Source organism: Calonectris borealis, chromosome 3, assembly GCF_964195595.1.
Source record: "Calonectris borealis chromosome 3, bCalBor7.hap1.2, whole genome shotgun sequence".
Taxonomy (NCBI): domain Eukaryota; kingdom Metazoa; phylum Chordata; class Aves; order Procellariiformes; family Procellariidae; genus Calonectris; species Calonectris borealis.
In genome coordinates, this window is record NC_134314.1 from 83584499 (window position 1) to 83603226 (window position 18728).

Consider the following 18728-nt stretch of genomic DNA (forward strand, 5'->3'; position numbering starts at 1 on the left):
TCCTTGAAGAATAAATTCCTTCTTTTCATCTTGCAGGTGAAGTAACCAAAGCATTCATAAACCAAGTGCCTTGCCTAAGATCAGAGGCTGGAACCTGAAGCAGCAGCTCCTAACTTTCATTATTGGTTTACGAATACCAAACACACTGCTATCTTTTAATCTAATCCCAAGAGCATTGAATTAATTCACTGAGGACCAGAAGGTGTTGCTGAAAGTGTAACAGTCATGTCTACTTTGCTGTCCATGCACAGTCAAATACAAGCAATGCACATGCATAGATATCATTAGATAAATTAAAATGCCTACTGTGGAAGAAAGTTGAATCACTAAGGCAATGGATTAATAAATTTGATCTCAGTTAGTATGTGCATTTAATCGTAAAAACAATTTATTTTCTCTCCTCTCCTCCCTCTTCCTCCCCAAAAAGTAGAAACAAGGTTATGAGGTTTTGGGGGAAGAAAATAATGCAGGTGATATTAAAAGCTTTTTTTGCTTGCTATCCTTGCAAATATGCAAAGAAATGATGTAAAGATGTGGTGAAGAAAATAATTCAGTTATGAAAAATTGAAATCTAAAGACGAAGCAAACACTGAAGCACAATGTAAAATACATATCAGATTGACAGCAAGGACATTATACAGAGGATTTTAGATTTCTATTTGTAACTAAATTTAAGAAAAATTGGGCATTCAACTCATTCTGTAGGTTTTAAATAAGGGAATATTTTTTGAAGTAAAGAAATAAAATGCCTATAAAAGCCTGGGTTTAGATAATGAGTTCAATGCAATGGTTGGAACAAGCAGTATATATTTTTAGGATCCACAAGATGGTCTACGTAAGAAACAAAGCAATACTAAAGGCAATGAAGCTAAGCTGTTTCAGCTACATAACATGAAGGTATTTGATAATTCATGTGCATAATTAATATAAAATAGGAGAGAAAACCATTAATAACAGAGCTGTGAGAAATAACATTGTGCATAGCTCAAGTCAGTATTTTGTAGTTTGAGATACTGTTTCACACAGCAGGTTTAATTCTGTAAATCTTACTTGGACACTATAGTATTATCATCTGATGATGTTAGAGAATCAGGCCAGTATCTTTCAACCGATCAACATCTTTCCTGTGCATTGCACTTTATCTATTCAGTAAATAGAATACAATTTTAATAAAGAAATGTTGCATTTATAGATCAATGACTTTCCACCAGTCTGTGGGCTTGTTTCTTGAAGTCTTACACTGTTTAGCTACTGCAGAACAATTTCACTATTTAACATTCATAATATAATTGTGAATGAATGCCTCAACAGTGTTAGAATTTTCATTGCGGCAGATCATGAAGAAATACAAACTCAGTGTCTGACCAGTTGGAAAATACATATAGGATTCACCAGTAGATATCACAGGCTTATACGTTAACGCAACTTTCTTATGTCTATTTGAACAGTGTTGCAGCATCACAGCTATAAAATGAGATATTTTTTAATAATATATGCCTGTGGGTGCTGCATAGGTGATGCAAGCTTTTAAACCCAACTGCAAAATTATTTATCACTCCAAAATAATTTGAAGGACATTTAAGCAAAGTTTAAATGAAACAGTTGGGTAACATAACGTAAGTCTGACATTTTTGTATAGCAAAAGGATTTGGCACACAAATTAGAAGGTGATCATTTGAAAACATTGCTATTGCCGAAGTGGAATGACTAACGTGAGTCGTCATCTCAACAATAATTACTACTTTGGAAATGCCTGGGTAAATCACTTAAAATCTATATGCTTTTTTTAAAAAAAATTTTAATTAGTCCATAAAATGTTTATTCCATAAAAGTGAGCAGCATATTACTTAATGGCTGCCTGACACTTTAAATATGACAGCTGCCACACAAGTGCTGAGAATACATATTCTAGCCATTAGAAATTTATTTCAGCTCATAATGATGAAGTCCTAGAAGCATAGAGCTTATTTCTAGCACTTTAGAAGTCTCAATATATAAAATTAAATCTCAACACACACAAAGCAGAGTAAATCTGGAGCTTCTACATTATCACAGGGATAGTGAAAGCTTAATGTGAAAGCATTTACCTAGTTTTCACAATAGTCTATCTTCTATAACTTGTGAAAAAAAAAATCTAGAAGTCAGAATAAGTATACAAGACTAATTCACTCATGTCAAGTATATAAAGAAATGAGGATACAGAATATTATTTGGTTGTTTTCCTGTACTTATTGACATTGAAAACAGAAAAATCAGAGGGAAAGAAGAACAAACAATTTCTTTCCATCCTTTACAGAGTAAAAACTTAACACATAGACCAAAGCTTCAACTTCAAAGTCACCATAAAATGGGAATTGGGAGATAAAGGCAACCAGCTGTAAAAGAATACTTTCAAAGTTTGCTTTACAACAGATGTACCATGCACACATTCCATTTGTAACAAAAATAAAATAAATCAGAAATTCAGTTCAACAAACAAAATTGTAAAGCATACATCACAATAATGTAAATTAGGGGGAATGGTATGCAATGTAGTTTCACTATATGTAAAAATTGCCCATCACTGTATGTAAAAATTGTCCATTGCAATTTCTCTGATTTCCCTCAGCATTAACTCCCAGGTAATTTGTTGCACTGTACTAAAAAATGTATGTGAAGTAAGTTCTAGGTGCAAACTTCACTTTTACCCAGGGATGTTTCCCAACTTTAAAAACCTAAGCAATGTGCACAAGCTCACATACAAAGTCTCCATCAGATCTGGGAGTAGGGCTAGCTATGCTTTTTAGGCAGACTCATCAAAAATTGCTCATATAGGCATTTAAACACAACAAAAAAATCAAAATCAGTTAAATGCACTTTCAAAGAAAGGCAAACAGAATAACAACACTGAAAAATAGTTCTCTGTATGTTAATCTATAATCCATAATCCCTAATTTGTAAAAAAACACATACCTGGAATGAGAGGAGATTTCACTTAGGTCTCCCATACTGCCTTCAGCTGTATGACTGGTAGAAATAGCAGAGGCATAGCTATGAACAGCATAGATTTTAGCTGGATCATCATCTGGCCCAGGAGTTTCAGAAGACTCGGTCCACTGCTCAGTACGACAATGTACTCCGGATCTGCTGCCAGCAAGGTGCAACGGGGCCAGAAGAGGAGCAGGCATGCAGGGAGCTGTATCAATTCCACTGTCAGTAGAAGCCCCCTTTATATATGTTAATCCAAGCAGCTCAGGATCCATCAGATCTCCAGAACCAAAGTGTTTTTCATCACTGTTGCTGGATGTGTTACTGGATAGGGTGTTGCTGCTTGAGTGGCTTGAACAGCTTTTGTCTCCAATCTTAACAACAAGAAAACAAACAAAAAAAGACCCCCCTCAAGTTGAATATTAAAATATTTATTTTCATATAAATTACTGAATTTGTGCCATTCAAAGACCATTTTATCATTTTTTACAGTATGCTATAATATAAATAATATATTATATATATAAATAGAAAAGCTAATTATACCACCAGTTTCTATGAAATGAGTTGCACAACTGGATAGACACATTAAACGTTGATGTCAGTGCAAATAAAAAGGCTCTAGTTCCATCTTCTGTAGCACATCTTAAGATCACACTTGAATTTTCTGATTATAGGACCTGCTTAACATCCATAAAATTGCATTTCTGAACAATTAAAATAAGCTAGAAGCATTGGTAATTATTTGTTTAAACAAGTTCTACTGCAAATCTGAAAAACACCAAAGACTGAATTATCCTCGGCTTTTTCTCAGTGTGGGTAAAATATGCAGCTTATTGGATCAAATCCAATTGGATGTGTGGCTAGTTAAATTGAAGCCAATTGGGATGTATGTGTACCAGATGAAAGTAACTTAAGTCACAGGGCCCTAAGCTAAGCATGGCTATTGAAGTGGAATAATTATGTCAGGCATTTGTGTCAATAAAGTTGGGTTTGTTTGTTGGTGTTGTTTTTTTTTTTAAAAGAGATTTTATAGAGAGTTGGATTAACTTATCTATGTGACAGAGTAGCCAGCATAAAGGCAGATGGACTTCTATTAGGGCAGATGGACTTCTATTAGGTAGAATGTAAGTGGGAAGGGTGACTAACTTTTTTACGAGATCCCCTTCTAGCAGATGCATATAAACATAGCTCTTGCTCACACGTTAAAGCAGTTAGACAAGGCAGCCTTTCCAGAAATGATACTTTTATTCCATATGGGAATTAACAGGCCTCAAAATCTGAGAAAATTATTTGGGGAAAAAAGGAGAGATTACATTTGCATTCATTCTAACCTTTACAAGATGGCTGTCACCTTAAAAACAATGGAACAATTGATAAAAATACAATGAGCAGTTTTTCCAAGGAGAGGGACTTAGAGAAAGGTGTCTGGAGAAAAGACATGTAACTTCTTAGTGTAAATGTAAAATGGAACCAAAGTGGAAAGAAACAAGGAGGGAAGGGAAGCTCAAAGGCATAAAAATAACCTCAGAAGATGTATTGGATGTATGAACCTTCCCAAAAATTTCCCTTTATGTTGCTGAACTTATATACTTAGGCACCTTCCTGACCCTGCAAGCAGCAGAGAATCTGGACGACAACTATTGATACAGACATCTTGAACTGCTCAAAGTTCACTATGGCCATAGCTTAGGATCATTTTATGCATTTCCTTGTGCCAAGAGCAATTATTGTATAAAAGCTCAGCATGGCCCTAATGGTTACATATTGTTAAAGATTGTGCCACGGAGCAAGATTTAAAAAAAAAAAAAAAAAAAAAAATCAGCAGGAATATGATATTTATTCCAGGAGAACAAAGAGAGCTTGAAGACAGCCAGTAAAATTTCCCCCACCCTCCCTCCCCCAAGTTAATACTGATAAAAAGACAGCATAGACTTTTTTTCTAATGGTTAAATATTTTACAGAGTTCTTGTACATTTGCTGTAGCCCTCAGTGTGAATTTCACTGGCTGTCAGAGAGTCATATGGCAAACTGAGCTGAACAAAAAGGGGATGCACAAGAGAACATTAAAAGGCCCTTTACAAGGTGATGACCATTTTTTTCTGTTTTACAGCATCTAACAACAAAATAGCCTCATTTATAATAATGCTGGTTCTTACTTTGTACAATATAGTTCTTTTGCACCTGCACTACACATATGCATACGCAGGCAAACACAAACATAAGCCCATAATGCAATTTTCTGTTCAGATCCCCACCACCCTAAAAGCATGAGCGCTGCCATTAGCATAAAACTGTGATTGAAGTTAAGCAAACTCATCATTTAACCTTGGTATTAGTGCTCTGTTTAATACTGATTGTTACATATGCTGATTCTGGCTTCCTGTCAACTTCATCTTAAGGTGAAAGTAAGTATTTTTGTCTTCATGTGCATAATTCTACAGCATGATTCTGTTTATGATAGTACTTTTTTTGAGAAGTATCAATCTAGATTCTCATAAGGTATCAATGTACGCAAGATGACAAACCGGCCTCATATTCTTAACAATATAAGGCTACAAATAGTGTACAGATTCCTACTACATATAGCAGGTTTTTCCACGTAACGAACACAAAAGAAAAATAGAAGACGACTTCAGCATTCCCAACATACAAACCACATTTTTATAGTGCTTATTAGTACATGGGTATTATTTCACACAACATGACAAGTGGTATGGTGAATATAATTTTTTTTTTTAAAAGATATTAAATACTTCACAGATTAAGCAAGCCAGTATAAACGAAGCTGCAAATACACAGCTGAGTGTAGACTATACTAGTTTTACCTCCTCAATGCCCCAGACTCAAGCTCTCTTGGAGTTCTTAGTTTATAAACATAGATTAAGCATACTCAATTCACCCCACATTTAGCTGATCATACTCTTTACCTCCCAAAACACACAGTGGTCTTCACAAACTACTAAAGTGTATTTTTAAGATGTATTTTTTTAAGTCCAGGGTGGAGGTTTTTTTGGTTTTGTTTTTGGTTTTGTGGTTTTGTTTGGGGTTTTTTTTTGAGTTTTGAATGACATCCAGGTAAAAGACTTACATGTGAAAGTTTGTTTGGCGACTCCTTGCCACTGCCTTCTTTCTGTAAAGCCCGGTCTTTGTAGGAGCTCAGGACTTTGGTCGATGGTGCATGCCACTTGGTTTCTGCCATAAATAATTGTGTTTTAATTTCTGAATTCTAAAAAGATAAGTATACTGTACAAAGAAAAAAGGCACATGGCTTAGCATCAGGTTTCATACCTGCACGCTCTTTGGAATCAGAGATGTGTATCTTTGCAGAATTTCCTAAGATCTAGTTTTTCAATGATAATTAAATGAAGTTCAACCTGCTTTTCATCATTCATGAGGCTTTCTGAAGTTCAGGAGTAGTTTGTTCCAAGTATTATCTAAATATCCCACACCGTATTTTGTTAGATTGTCTGTAACAGTCCCCGCTTTCACTGTCATATTACATGCTCTTTGAGTATCAAACCTCCGCATCAGAAGGTGGCTGTACTTCAACAGGCACTGCATTGCAAAGAACATTTATTTTTAAGATACAGTGGTTTTTATTACCAGAATGTCTAGTTCCTTCCAAAGTTTCCTCTCGTTCTCTGCCTCCTTCACACTCCAGTGAGCCTGAACCTTGGTGGTGTTCATGGAGCAAAGGGGACTGGCACCTTTTAATGTAAGCAGAAAATTGAGCTGTTTGGGTTTTTTTCCTAGAAAACTAGTTACATGATGAACAACACCACATTTTACTCTTCAAAGCAAATATCTTGTAAGTGATTTGTTTAAACAATCATCACCCCCCACTCCCCAAGCAAGCATAGTAACATTTCCAAACGCTGCATGGAAATATTTACATGCAATCTTTTCAACAGCACACTGTTATATCTTAAGTGTGAACAGGCCAAGATGACACTGAACTTTAAGAAGAAATGCATTCTTGGGGCTACATATCCAAAGGTTTTTGCAATGGAGAACTACGGTAATGTATGCTTAACCGCTTTATGAACTAAGCACCACAGAAAGTAACTCTGTAGAGTTTTGCAGGTTTTCACGCTCAGAACATGTAAACTAGTACCAGATCCATTGTTTTGTATTGTATTGCAAAAGTTAAATTATTTCACAAACCAACACACTAAAACCAAGGTCGCTACTAGAAATAGCTGTGCTGGAAAAATGACACAAGATGCATTGTCATGTGTTTACTGTAAAAACAATTGCTATAGTTTTATTTGAATTATTAGCATCTATTTAGCTGCCAGAGATTTCAGTGAGTATTCTGAAATTCCTTGAGGAGTCTCCAAGATATTGCATATATATCTGCTACATGGAATATCTTTTCCACAAGCAGTCATGCCAAAGCAATACCAAGCTTGCAGACAAGGAGTCAAGCTGATGTTTTCAATATTCACATTTTTTCTGAAAAGTAGCTTCTGAAAACCAAGTGGCAAGTCTGGAATGCTTTTATATTATGCTATGTAGATATTGCCATAGCTCAACGTTTTATAACAGGAGTGTTTTCGGCAGCTATATTTATACAACAAAGTGATAAATTTGAAGTAATTTAGAACAGATGTCTCACAAAATATTCTTATAACATGGACAATATATTGAGGTGGTCTTTTATACACAGATGATAGCTAACTTCTGAAACTTCAGCACCAAGGGATTAACAGGGATATGAAAGAACCGTCTATATACTGCAACAGCCTTTTAGGGAGAAGAGACTTCTGAAAGAGTGCTACTTTTTTGAGGAGAGATGCTAGGGAATGGATGCCACTGGAACAAGCACAGTAGAAAATAAAACCTTTGAAGACCATAAAGATAATTTTTTAACCAAATACCCTTTCACTGAAGCAAAAGGAGGAGAAATTATTATTTTACTAGCTGATTTCTGGCCTGTTTCTGGGAAAGCAAACCTAAGAAATGTTTGTTATTTACCTGAATTATAAAATAACAGTTTGGTCCTAAAGAGTCAAAGCAGTATGGCTTTAAAATTGTATTGGCATACATGTTACATTAAAGATCAGTAAACCTGTATGTCTTAAAATATACTAACAGATCTTGCAAATAAATCTATGATATGGAACATCCACATAAATTTTGCTTCAGAAAGAAAATGCATGGGAGTTATAGCAAGATTAAAAAAAAAAGAAAAAAAAAATCACCAATACCCATCATATCCCACTTGCTGTCTCCACTGGCTGCTCCCGCTGGGTCCTGGGTCACTGGAGGAGGACTGGTTGCTCGGAGAACTTCTGCAATGTTGACTAGAGTCATTAACAGTGCACTGGGGTATTTGTGGGGTTTCAGATTTGAACTGGGCTGTGCTTCTTTTATAAAATACATTCACGTTTACAAATAATGCAGATGCAGTATGAACACTTAATTATATTCATTTGGGGAATTTACAGTTTTATCTTAGCTTCATAAAACTTAAACAGTTATTTTTAAAGTATACTATTTATTTCATCACTAATAAAATATTTCCAAGTGAATATATAAAAAAGGCACAAAAAGAGAAAGACTAAGTGCCAAATCCCATTTTCTTTACATCTAGCTTTACTTCTGAACAAGTGGGATTACTCAGGAGTCAGAGCAGCTGGATTAGGTCTCTAAATTTACATGTGGGAAGCTCTCATGATGGATCAGGAATGATTGTTAGTCACTTTGCATGTATTCTAATTTTCAACATAGTAATTTAGAAGAGGTAATACCAATATTTTTTTGTTTTATTAATTCTTTGACATAGAAGAGCAGTAAGAAAACATTTTCATGAATAGTATTATTTTGTACTTATTTAAACTTTTGAGCCTCATGTCTTAACAATGTCTCTAATTACTCTTCTTGGATTTCCAGACAGTTGAAATGCAATTTGGTTTTGACCAAAATTACTCTGCTATCCTTCACTTCTGTGCATATCAGTCCATAACTACAATACAATTTCCCTCCATGACACTACCTTGAATTCCCTGTATTTCTCTTCTTTTTTCATACCCTTTTTTTTTTTTTTAATGGCTATATGTAGAAATGAATGTATGTATTCAGGGAAGAGGTGAAAAGAGATAGTTTGGGATTTATGCACAACAATTTCTCAAGGACATGACATTCAATAAGCAACTTTACTGTTCAGCTTGAAAACTTTAAAGACATTAGCTACTATATTTTGTCTAACAGCCAAACACATATACAATAAGTAAATAAGAGTATTGCCTAGTTTTTCAGCATGTCTTTCTCTGATAAGTATTGACAGGACTGAGCCTCTCTCAATCAAGTGAAATAGTCTATACACTACAGTTGAATTCAGTTGCATATTCTTGCTTGTTACCAAGAACTTTGCATTTCTTGTGCAGCTTAAGTGAACCAGCATTAAGGAATGGATAAGTTATGATCCCATGTGTTTCCAGCCTCTGGACTGATGTGTAGGACACTGTCCTCAAAGCCAGGACATTGGTTTGTACTATCCCAGGCTGAAGAATGTCTAGATCCCAAGCCTCCCATTTGCTGCACAAGCGTATAGCCATTAGTCTACCAAACAGAAGGTGGCTACAAAAGGAGAACCACAAAAATCCAGTCAGTGAATGCCTCACACAGTTCTTTACAGAAGAGTTGCAGCTGCCTGCTCTCAAGAATGGATTCCAGACTTCAGGTGAAAGGACACACTCGCCTACAAGTGTGACTCAAGGACTAAAGTACGCAGAGACTTCTTGGTGCGAAAAAATAGAAGAGCGAGTCTGACTGAAGCTTCACTCTTAGGCACTTGCTATGAGCAGCTGTCATAGAATTAGGCATTTTGTAAAAACAGGAGTAGAGCTCAAGGATATCCTTGTATTTCTTAGTGACTAATTACAGGAAACTCCTTGATCAACACAAAAACATTTGGATTGCCTTCTCAAAGCACTTAACTCTCCTCAGGAACTGTACTAGGAGCATAGATGTTCAGCTCCCAGATTTTCATTTCACTCCAGGGACTGGGCACCTAACTGTTACATATCACAGTAGTTGAATGGCTGCTGCTTCCTCTTTTTATCTCTAAAACCAACTATTTTATCACTGACTTCAATGTTAGCTCATTTTCAGATCAGTTGCTATAACTTGCCTGCTTTATCAACCTGCTACTCTCTGCCTGCACTCTTCAGTTTGTTTAAATTGATATTGAGTCTTTCACCCTCTAAAATCTCTTCATCATTCTCCTTCATTCAATCATCTTCTTCATTTCATTCCCCATCCCTGGAAACATTCAAGGTCAGGTTGGATGGAGCTCTGAGCAACCTGATCTAGTTGAAGATGTCTCTGCCCATAGCAGGGGGGTTGGACTAGAAGACCTTTAAAGGTCCCTTCCAATCCAAACTGTTCTATGATTCTATGATTTTCCTAGCCTGAGTATACATTTTCACCCTTGCAAGACTACTCATAAGTACTAATCAACCTCACTCTAAACTCTTGTTTTAAGCCCATCTCTCTGCCAAGCCATCAACTATGCCTCTTCCCATGTGGAAAGACCTTGCCAATCAGGTAACTCTCTTTTAATGTTTCAAGACCCACATGTCACAGTTCATCATCTTCATAAGTATAATCATCATCATCAAGCATAAGTGCAACTTGTGTTTGTGAAGTTTTTTGGAAATGAGTAGTATGTCGGAAAGCTTCAATTTTTTCTCTATATAGGCATACAGTATGCTTAATAAAGCTCCATAAATCCTGAAGTATTTCTAGACATTCGACCATTGTCTCCTTATGCTAGATGTTACCAAGAATTTCAGTACAAGACGTTAGGAAAAGCTTAAGTCCCATAATAGTACACACATGCTTACAGAAATGCAACAGGAGAGGGGTAGGGGAGAAGGAGAAAACAAGTGATCAAATGGTCATAACTGGGAGTCTGCCTTCCCCAGACCATGACATAGACAAATTTTCAAATATGTACTACTATTAGCTGTATAATTTTCAAAAAATGTAAAAAGTCACTAATTCTTTTCTATTAAATAAGATAGTGTAGCAACAGCAGTATTTCATGATTTCATCCAGAATTTTTTAAAGCTATTTGAGAGTAGTATTTTAGATTTCCATATCAATTAGATATTTTCAACATGCAGTATTTTTTTCCTTGGAAATTAGAACTACATCACCCCATGAAAAAAGGGCATAAGCAGAAGTAACTGCAAACAATAAAGGACAGAGAGTTCTGCTCAAGACATATGGTTTTCCTAAATAATTCAAAGGTCAAATGTATTTTCAAATTTTTAACTTTAAAAATAAATTTTTATCTTATGAAGAATTAGGATTAAATTAGAACAGCACTAACATTTAAGGACACCATCCCATCATTTAAGAGGTGTTACATATTCAAATCAAATGCTTTGTTTAATTAAAAACAAAGCAAAGCATAAGGACTGGTAATAAGTTACAGAACGCTTTGAAACTATGCCAATAGCTTGGTAATGAGATTAAATAATTCATTTTTAAAGGGATGAGTTTATTTTATTTACACTCATCATTTGTTTAAATAGGCTCCCAAAAGGTGGGGGACAGGACAGTTTTTAGATCAAAAAGTCACAAGGCAGTTTCCCACTTTATTGATTTGGGACTAAAGGGAAAGGTCAGCTGTCCTCAGTGGTAGGATCCTCAGTACTGTCCACTTCCATCACAAACATCAAAAGTCACTTGTTTCAAGTAGAGGGAACTGGGCTCAGTGAATGCTCTTCAATACAACCTCAGAATTAAAATTACTGTCAAAACTTAATAAAATGAGGTTTAAAAAATAAGTATACCCAAGTTCTAGAAAGCAGAGATATCTAAAGTAAGGGACATTAGGAAAATGACAGGCCTTAAACGGAGAGTATATTACCTTGCACCATCTGGCAGTTTTCTATCAAAGGAAGTGCTGCGAGGAATGGCTGTCTGAGCCTGCTGGAGAAGCTGCTGGCACTGCAGTCTGTCAGATGTTCCTAGGATTGGAGAGGCACGAGAGAGAGGCTGCCCAGCGGGAGTCGGCACCCGATGCCAAGTGGTATTCCTTCTGAAAGGGGTTTTATACTCACATGGGGTGCCTTCACTGTCAAGTTTGTATTCCACCATGGGTATACGACAAAGTTCTGAACAACCCCTGCGTGATAAATAAAAATGCTGATCAGTCTCACTGGAGGGAACCGGAAAAGAAATCTTGTGTTCTACAGTCAGAAGTATTTGCATATTTTTCTTCTGGGTGCCTAAAGGTGTTCATACAGCATTGTACAGCTCTTCAAATGCTTCAAAAATATCATGCCAACCAGGCAGGAAACATTTCAAAATAAAGGATTTGCTCTCATGTGCTCAAAGGTTTTTGAACTCTCTCCTTGCCCTTCAAAAAGGAGAAAATATTAAGCTTTTATAAATTAATCTGCAGCTTGAATTTTACATAATAAAAACCAGCAGAAGCAAAGCATTCAGAAGTCAGCAAACATCAAGTTCTTCTATAACAGCTTTAGTTTTTTAAAATTTCATAAATACAAATAACTTCTTAATGTAATAATGTACATATCCAAAATTACAAAACATGTTTGCTGCTTTGCAGCAAACTAAACGTTTCTTAATGGTATCGAGAACTTTTCTTTCGAATCCTGCCTTGTCCCCACCGAATCGCAGTATACACTGCGATGCAAATGATTAAGTGGCATCTAAATATTTTTCTATTTGTTTTCAAAGTGTACTTTCTATTGCCTCTCTTCCTGGGGGTCTCTATGCCTGGAAGAGAAATGGGGAGGCAGAAGGAAGAGACAAATCAGAAACAGTCTGGCTTACAGCCTCTGCTTGAAGCTTACGGTGTGGTTAAATACTAACAGCATTCCCAGAAAGTGTAAACTAAGGTAAAAGTAGTGACAGTGTTCCCCAAAAGATCAGTCGCCAGTGGAGTATTTGCTGTAGACGCAGGCTGGACTTGAGTTAAGGGTTACTGTTTCAGATATCAGTTAACAGAAGCTTCACACCCACTTTAAGCCAGCACTGATTATCATCGCAGATATTTTATATTCTCTCCATTATTTGTCCGACAGGCAGTGCGTACTAAATTAATGTCTATAAAGAAAATACCCTAAATAATTCTAATGCAACGCATAAAGTTGAAGTAAGAAATAGTGAAAATTTGCTTCTCTGCCTCAGCTACAATTCTGCTCTATCCCTTGAGCTGAGTCTTGATCAAGATTTGCTTTTGTTCAAAACTCAACATTCACCATTTCCAACTAAGTTAAAATCACCTAGAGAGTGTGTGTAAAGTGTTTACAGCCTTAATCTGGAAAATGTTTTGGCACAAATTACTTCAAATTCAAAATAAATTGTACAGATTGTCATACATTAAATTACTGTGCCCCAAAGTTTCTGAACCAAACACCAAAGGAACATTTTCATTGTCAGTGTTCTGGTAAGCAGATAAAAAAAAAATTATAAAAATGCTATCTATGTTACTCAAAGTTGTTGAAGAGAAGATGCGTGTGCAACTGTAGCAGTTACATAGTAGATACTCTGTATATGCCCAGTCTGATCCAGCCAATTGCTCCAGGCTGCTGAATTTTGTGCTACTAAACAGGCGAACTCTTTATCCTGTAGCATTAAATCTCAGTCCCTGCTGGCACTCAAACATATGAAAAAGGTAAATAAAGAACTATAAAATATAGAGGATAAAGCATTGAGAGTAGAGATTAGTAGCCAATGTAGGGTAGAAAACACAGTGATGAAGATGAGCTGAAGAGGGGTCACTAGAACACTCCAAAACAGGAGTGTTTTTTCAAGGTTATTCTGTGATCAGAAATACCAGTATTAAACTCGCCAGTAAAATTTTACGTGAGTAAACTCTGCTGACAAAGCACAGTTGGACATGCTGGAATTTCTTATATTTGTTTATTTAATTTTTTTAAAATCTAAAGGATCATGCTAAAACTATAAATCAAAAGAACACTAGTGTTGCAAGCTTAGAACTCAGAAGGTAAGAAATTTCAAAGTTATTTTTGTTGCACATGTAACTTTAATCCGTCCTCTTTCTGTCAGTGGAATAAAATCATATACTTTCTCTTTTGCTTTTAGCAAAGAACTCTTTACCTCATTCCATGCATATAAAAGACAGATACTACTTGAAGAGATACTACTCAATATATAACTATGATTATGTTTTAATATGTGTCAGATAATCAGCTGCATTTTCCTGCACTGATTTGTGATAAGAAATTATTTGATGGCTGCATACTTTCACTGGGTATAAAACTCATTTCTTTCCAGCTCCTCTTAACTCACAGCATCAGAGAATTTCACAGGAATGATTTTCTGGTTGTAGCTTCCTTATGGAGGTAAGATGACCATAATAGTCTCCTCCCACAGACAAGGAGTGGAACTACAGAAAAACCAATGTTATAAAATTATCAATTAATTTCAGAAGGTCAATTTGATATATTTATAGCCTTCGCCCTGCTCTAAAAATGCCACATTCATTCAGACCACCACTTCAAACTACTTCAGTTCATTTATCTATTTTTTAAAATTGTTTCACACTTCTGAAAACCACAAAACACGTGTTGAGCTCTTAGAATGATGAACACCGTGGAAAGGCCAAGTTATGTGAATTGCATAGAATCACACAAACATTTCTACCACAGAAGCATACATAGAATACATTTCTCCAGTGCAATATTCAACTGCTTATATCCCAAAACCATTCTTCTCTTCATAAAGATCCCTGCCTCATTCACTGCCTGCAAGAAATGACACCAAGGTGTAAGAGACAATAGCCTCTAGCAACGTAACCTTGATTCATTTCCAGAGCAGGTCCGTGTTATGTGAACGTAGAAAGTCCTTAAACGAAAAAATTGCCTAAGATGATTGATTATTCAATTAAAGACTTTCATAAAGCTTTATGTACAAAACAAACAGAACAAAGAAAGTCCAAGGATAATATTAGTTTAGTGCACTGCATAATTTTTCATGTGGCCATATATGCACAGTTTGTCATTATTTGATTAGGAAGTTGAACAATTATGTAGGCTACAATTTCAATCATCCTTCTGCTGATTTCTTAGTATCATTTCACTCCTTTCTTCATTCCTATAGACCTTAAGTGTTAGAGACAAACCCAACTTTAATTATTAGGATATTGATTTCACAGTTTGTCTTGGTAATTGAGAAAGTTATAGCATGTAATTGTCATTGTATCCCTTATTAGATAGCCCGCATAAAGTACTTTAAGTGCTGTAAAGATAGCCATGGGTTTTGAAGGCAAAAAGGGTTGTTACTACTATTTAGTTTGACTCAGCTTGCTAACTGAATAACTACAGCATGATATAAAAAATAGCAAACAACAAGCTTTCCCGCAAAGAATAACAATTTAAAAGTCTGTAAACTTTTGTGTTTGTTTACATCACTAAAATTTATTTCTCTGATAAATTAAAAAATTATTCAGGGCACTGTTCCTGCAAAAAAAGGCTTACAAAACAACGCTATTTCAGATCACTATAAAAATCTAACAACGTTACTTTTAAATTCAAAATGAAGCCCCAACATGACTGTTTTAACTGGCCCAAAAAAAATGTCCATGGTTAAAACAGAACTACTTTACATGGCTTCCTTTGTCACATAGACTTTTTAATTTTAACTTAAAAGTGCCAAACCAATCACTTCAACATTTATATGAAAAATTATGCTTCATTGCTTCACAAGCACTGCCTAAAGATACTGCAGTATACTGAGATATGTAAAGTCATAATTGTAGCTACCTCCAATATCAGAAACAAAAAGAATCAATTAATTCATGCCTGCAATCCAATAAGGGTCCCCACCCCCCACCATGGATCAAACTGCAAGTTATCTTGCATGAAAAAAACCCCAAAATTAAATGCAATTTCCTTTTAAATATTTAATTGGACCATTATCTAACTTCTATTTATAATATTGTCACTTATTCCACTAGGTAAAGAATACACGTTGACACTGGTATTGCATGATAGCTTTTAATTCACTTTTTAATTTCTCAATTTTTTTTAAATTAACTTCAAAAATACGTAAAGACAAATCTTTATTTTATGGTCTTAAAAAGATATTTAAATTTATGTTAAACAAGTATAGGATATCAAACATCTTTCCCAATTATATTCAACACAACATTTTGAAAAACGGACTCGTTATTTTTCAAGCAAGTGTGACCAAGTCTTAACCACACATCAGAAATGATAGCACTTCCTGTCCTTCACTATAGTTTGGTATTAATTAAATCAATCCTTCAACACAAAGCACAGACTCGTACTAATATTTTTGGTTCAAGAGCCATATTATCTTACAAAAAATTTGGTTAATAAAACCTACTCTGCAATTACACAGAGCATGACTCTATGATACAGCTAGCAGGTCATGACTGCATATTAAAGTTTAAGAGCCCACTATAAAAATCTGCAATATTCAAATGTTACTGCAAGGAGCATTATGTTCTGAGACAATTATCAAGCAGTCCATTAAATTTTTCAAACTATGTTAACCAAACCTTTCAGTATTAATTTAAGATTCCATATAAAGGTTCTGTAAAAGGCTCCGTGCCGGGCCTACATTAGGCAAGGATGTTAGTTAAAAAAGGTAAATGTTAATCTTCACAGAAAAATTAGAAGCTTTCATATACTACGATCAGCAGTTTGCCACCTTGATAACTACACTTCTTTTCATTTATATCCTACCACTACCAAACTACTTGGTATGACTTCGCTATTTGGACCCCAACTACCTACAGATTTCATGCATCAGGAATGATTTGTTAGGGTAATAACAAAACTAGAATAACTGGTTACAACTTAACTTTAGTTCAATGTATCACAGATATGAACCACTAAGGGGGATGTAGGGGTAGAGAAGTAATCATTGGTGTTCACTGGTTGTATTACACCGATAAATTATCCCTTACTATCACCATTTCAATTAAAAACATTTGATTTTGCTCAGTAAGGAATCTTTATCTATATCTAGCAGTACAATAAGGAATTGCATTCTTCTAACTCAAACTTCGCATTTGAAAGTGATCACTTCTATTACAGCACATGTTTGTTCCTACGCTACAGTGGTTCCCACAAGATGTCACAATGAGACTGAGGACCCATCATGCAATCTATTAAATGCACATAATAAAACATAGATTAATTTTACATAATTGTAGGGACTTAACTGAAAAGCAGAATTTAGTAACTTAGTTTTGCTTAGATGCACCATGTAGTTAAATAAGACATACATACATTTCCCCTTCTCTGACCCTCTGAAGTGCCTCCTGGAGGTAACCCCTGGACTCCATTGACTCCCTATATCAACTACAGCACAAGTCCAAGACATTAGATAAGATTCAAATGGTCTAAGAGAACTTTGGTCAAAGAGTCAAGACAAAAATTCCAAGTTCTGACATCTCAGAAACTTATTAACAGTAGTCACTGTTGCATCAGAAACGAAGATGTCATTTGAAAAATAGTAAATCAGTTTTACTTTAAAATAATTTCATAGCACAATAGAGGTAGGCAATTGCTTACAGCAACCTCAGATAAGGCTGCTGCCCACTTTATCACTCCTGGTTTAAGGTGAGTGATAGCTCCGGCAGTCCCTTCACAGAGCTGAAGAGTTGAAGCTGACAATCCCTCCTTTATGAAGATACACTCATTGTCCTTCTGATCTTTGTTACTATACAGTTTTAAACAGAATCTTTGTGTTGGTGAGCTGACAAAGAATTGAGAGGCCTCCTAAGAGCCTCTACACCCGCATTGCTGTATGAAAAAGACAAGAGAATACAGACAGGATGTTGGATGAAAGGAGCTGTCAGGAAATGATGTCAGGATGAAAGGATGTCAGGAAATAAAAGAGAAGAAAAAACCCCAAAACAACCAAGGTGTTTGGCTTACTTGTATGATCAGTAAGGCAGTAACAACCCCTGCAGTCTCTGCTGATGGAAACTAGGACACAAACAGAGCAAGTCACATTTCCAAATCCCAGAGAATAGGAAAACAGCTACATCAAAAGACAACAATTATAGGGAATAAAGGCTTGAGAAGCTATTGGCAAGAAGGAAGAATCACTGGGAAAAATAGATAAATAGGAAGGATTTTTGCGACATTAAACAAAAAAGCCTTCAAAATTCACCATAAAATTGTGAGATGAAGAAGAGCTGGAAAACCAATGGCTGGGATGTAAAAGTTGTATTATGCTCCAACTTAAGAAATGGAAATGACGAGTAACGGAGAGGCCAAATGAAGTAGGGGAACAGTACCAAATGGAGATTTAAATCTTTGAGCTCTGAAAGGACTGAGTTCAGAATGAATCCTGATTTTGAAGTAGTCTTTAAGATACTGGAGAGGCAAGATTAGGAATAAGATCACACATGAGGAGATATAGGAATCAGTCATGAGGAAGTAGTAAGTTGTCCTGGTTTCGGCTGGGATAGAGTTAATTTTCCTCCTAGTAGCTGGTATAGTGCTGTGTTTTGGATTTAACATGAGAATAATGTAATAATGCACTGATGTTTTAGTTGTTGCTAAGCAGTGCTTGCTTTTCAGCTTCCCATCCTCTGCCACCGAGGAGATGCACAAGAAGCTGGGAGGGAGTATAGTCAGGACAGCTGATCCAAACTGGCCAAAGGGATGTTCCATACCATATTACATCATGCTCAGTATATAAACTGGGGGGAGTTGGCCGGGGGCCAGCAATAGCTGCTCGGGGACTGGCTGGGCATCGGTCAGCGGGTG

The 18728-nt window shown here is 35.8% G+C and overlaps 1 protein-coding gene across 1 annotated transcript in view; it reads right to left on the bottom strand.

Moving 5' to 3' along the window:
• SIPA1L2 (signal induced proliferation associated 1 like 2) overlaps positions 1 to 18728 on the bottom strand; it is a 153556-nt gene that overhangs the window by 25403 nt on the left and 109425 nt on the right. Inside the window, exons 11-15 of the mRNA XM_075146451.1 lie at positions 11855 to 12112; positions 8181 to 8264; positions 6574 to 6677; positions 6059 to 6162; positions 2953 to 3341 (exon numbers count right to left, since the gene is read on the bottom strand). Coding sequence (XP_075002552.1) covers positions 2953 to 3341; positions 6059 to 6162; positions 6574 to 6677; positions 8181 to 8264; positions 11855 to 12112 — 939 coding nt within the window. The remainder of the gene's footprint in view (positions 1 to 2952; positions 3342 to 6058; positions 6163 to 6573; positions 6678 to 8180; positions 8265 to 11854; positions 12113 to 18728) is intronic.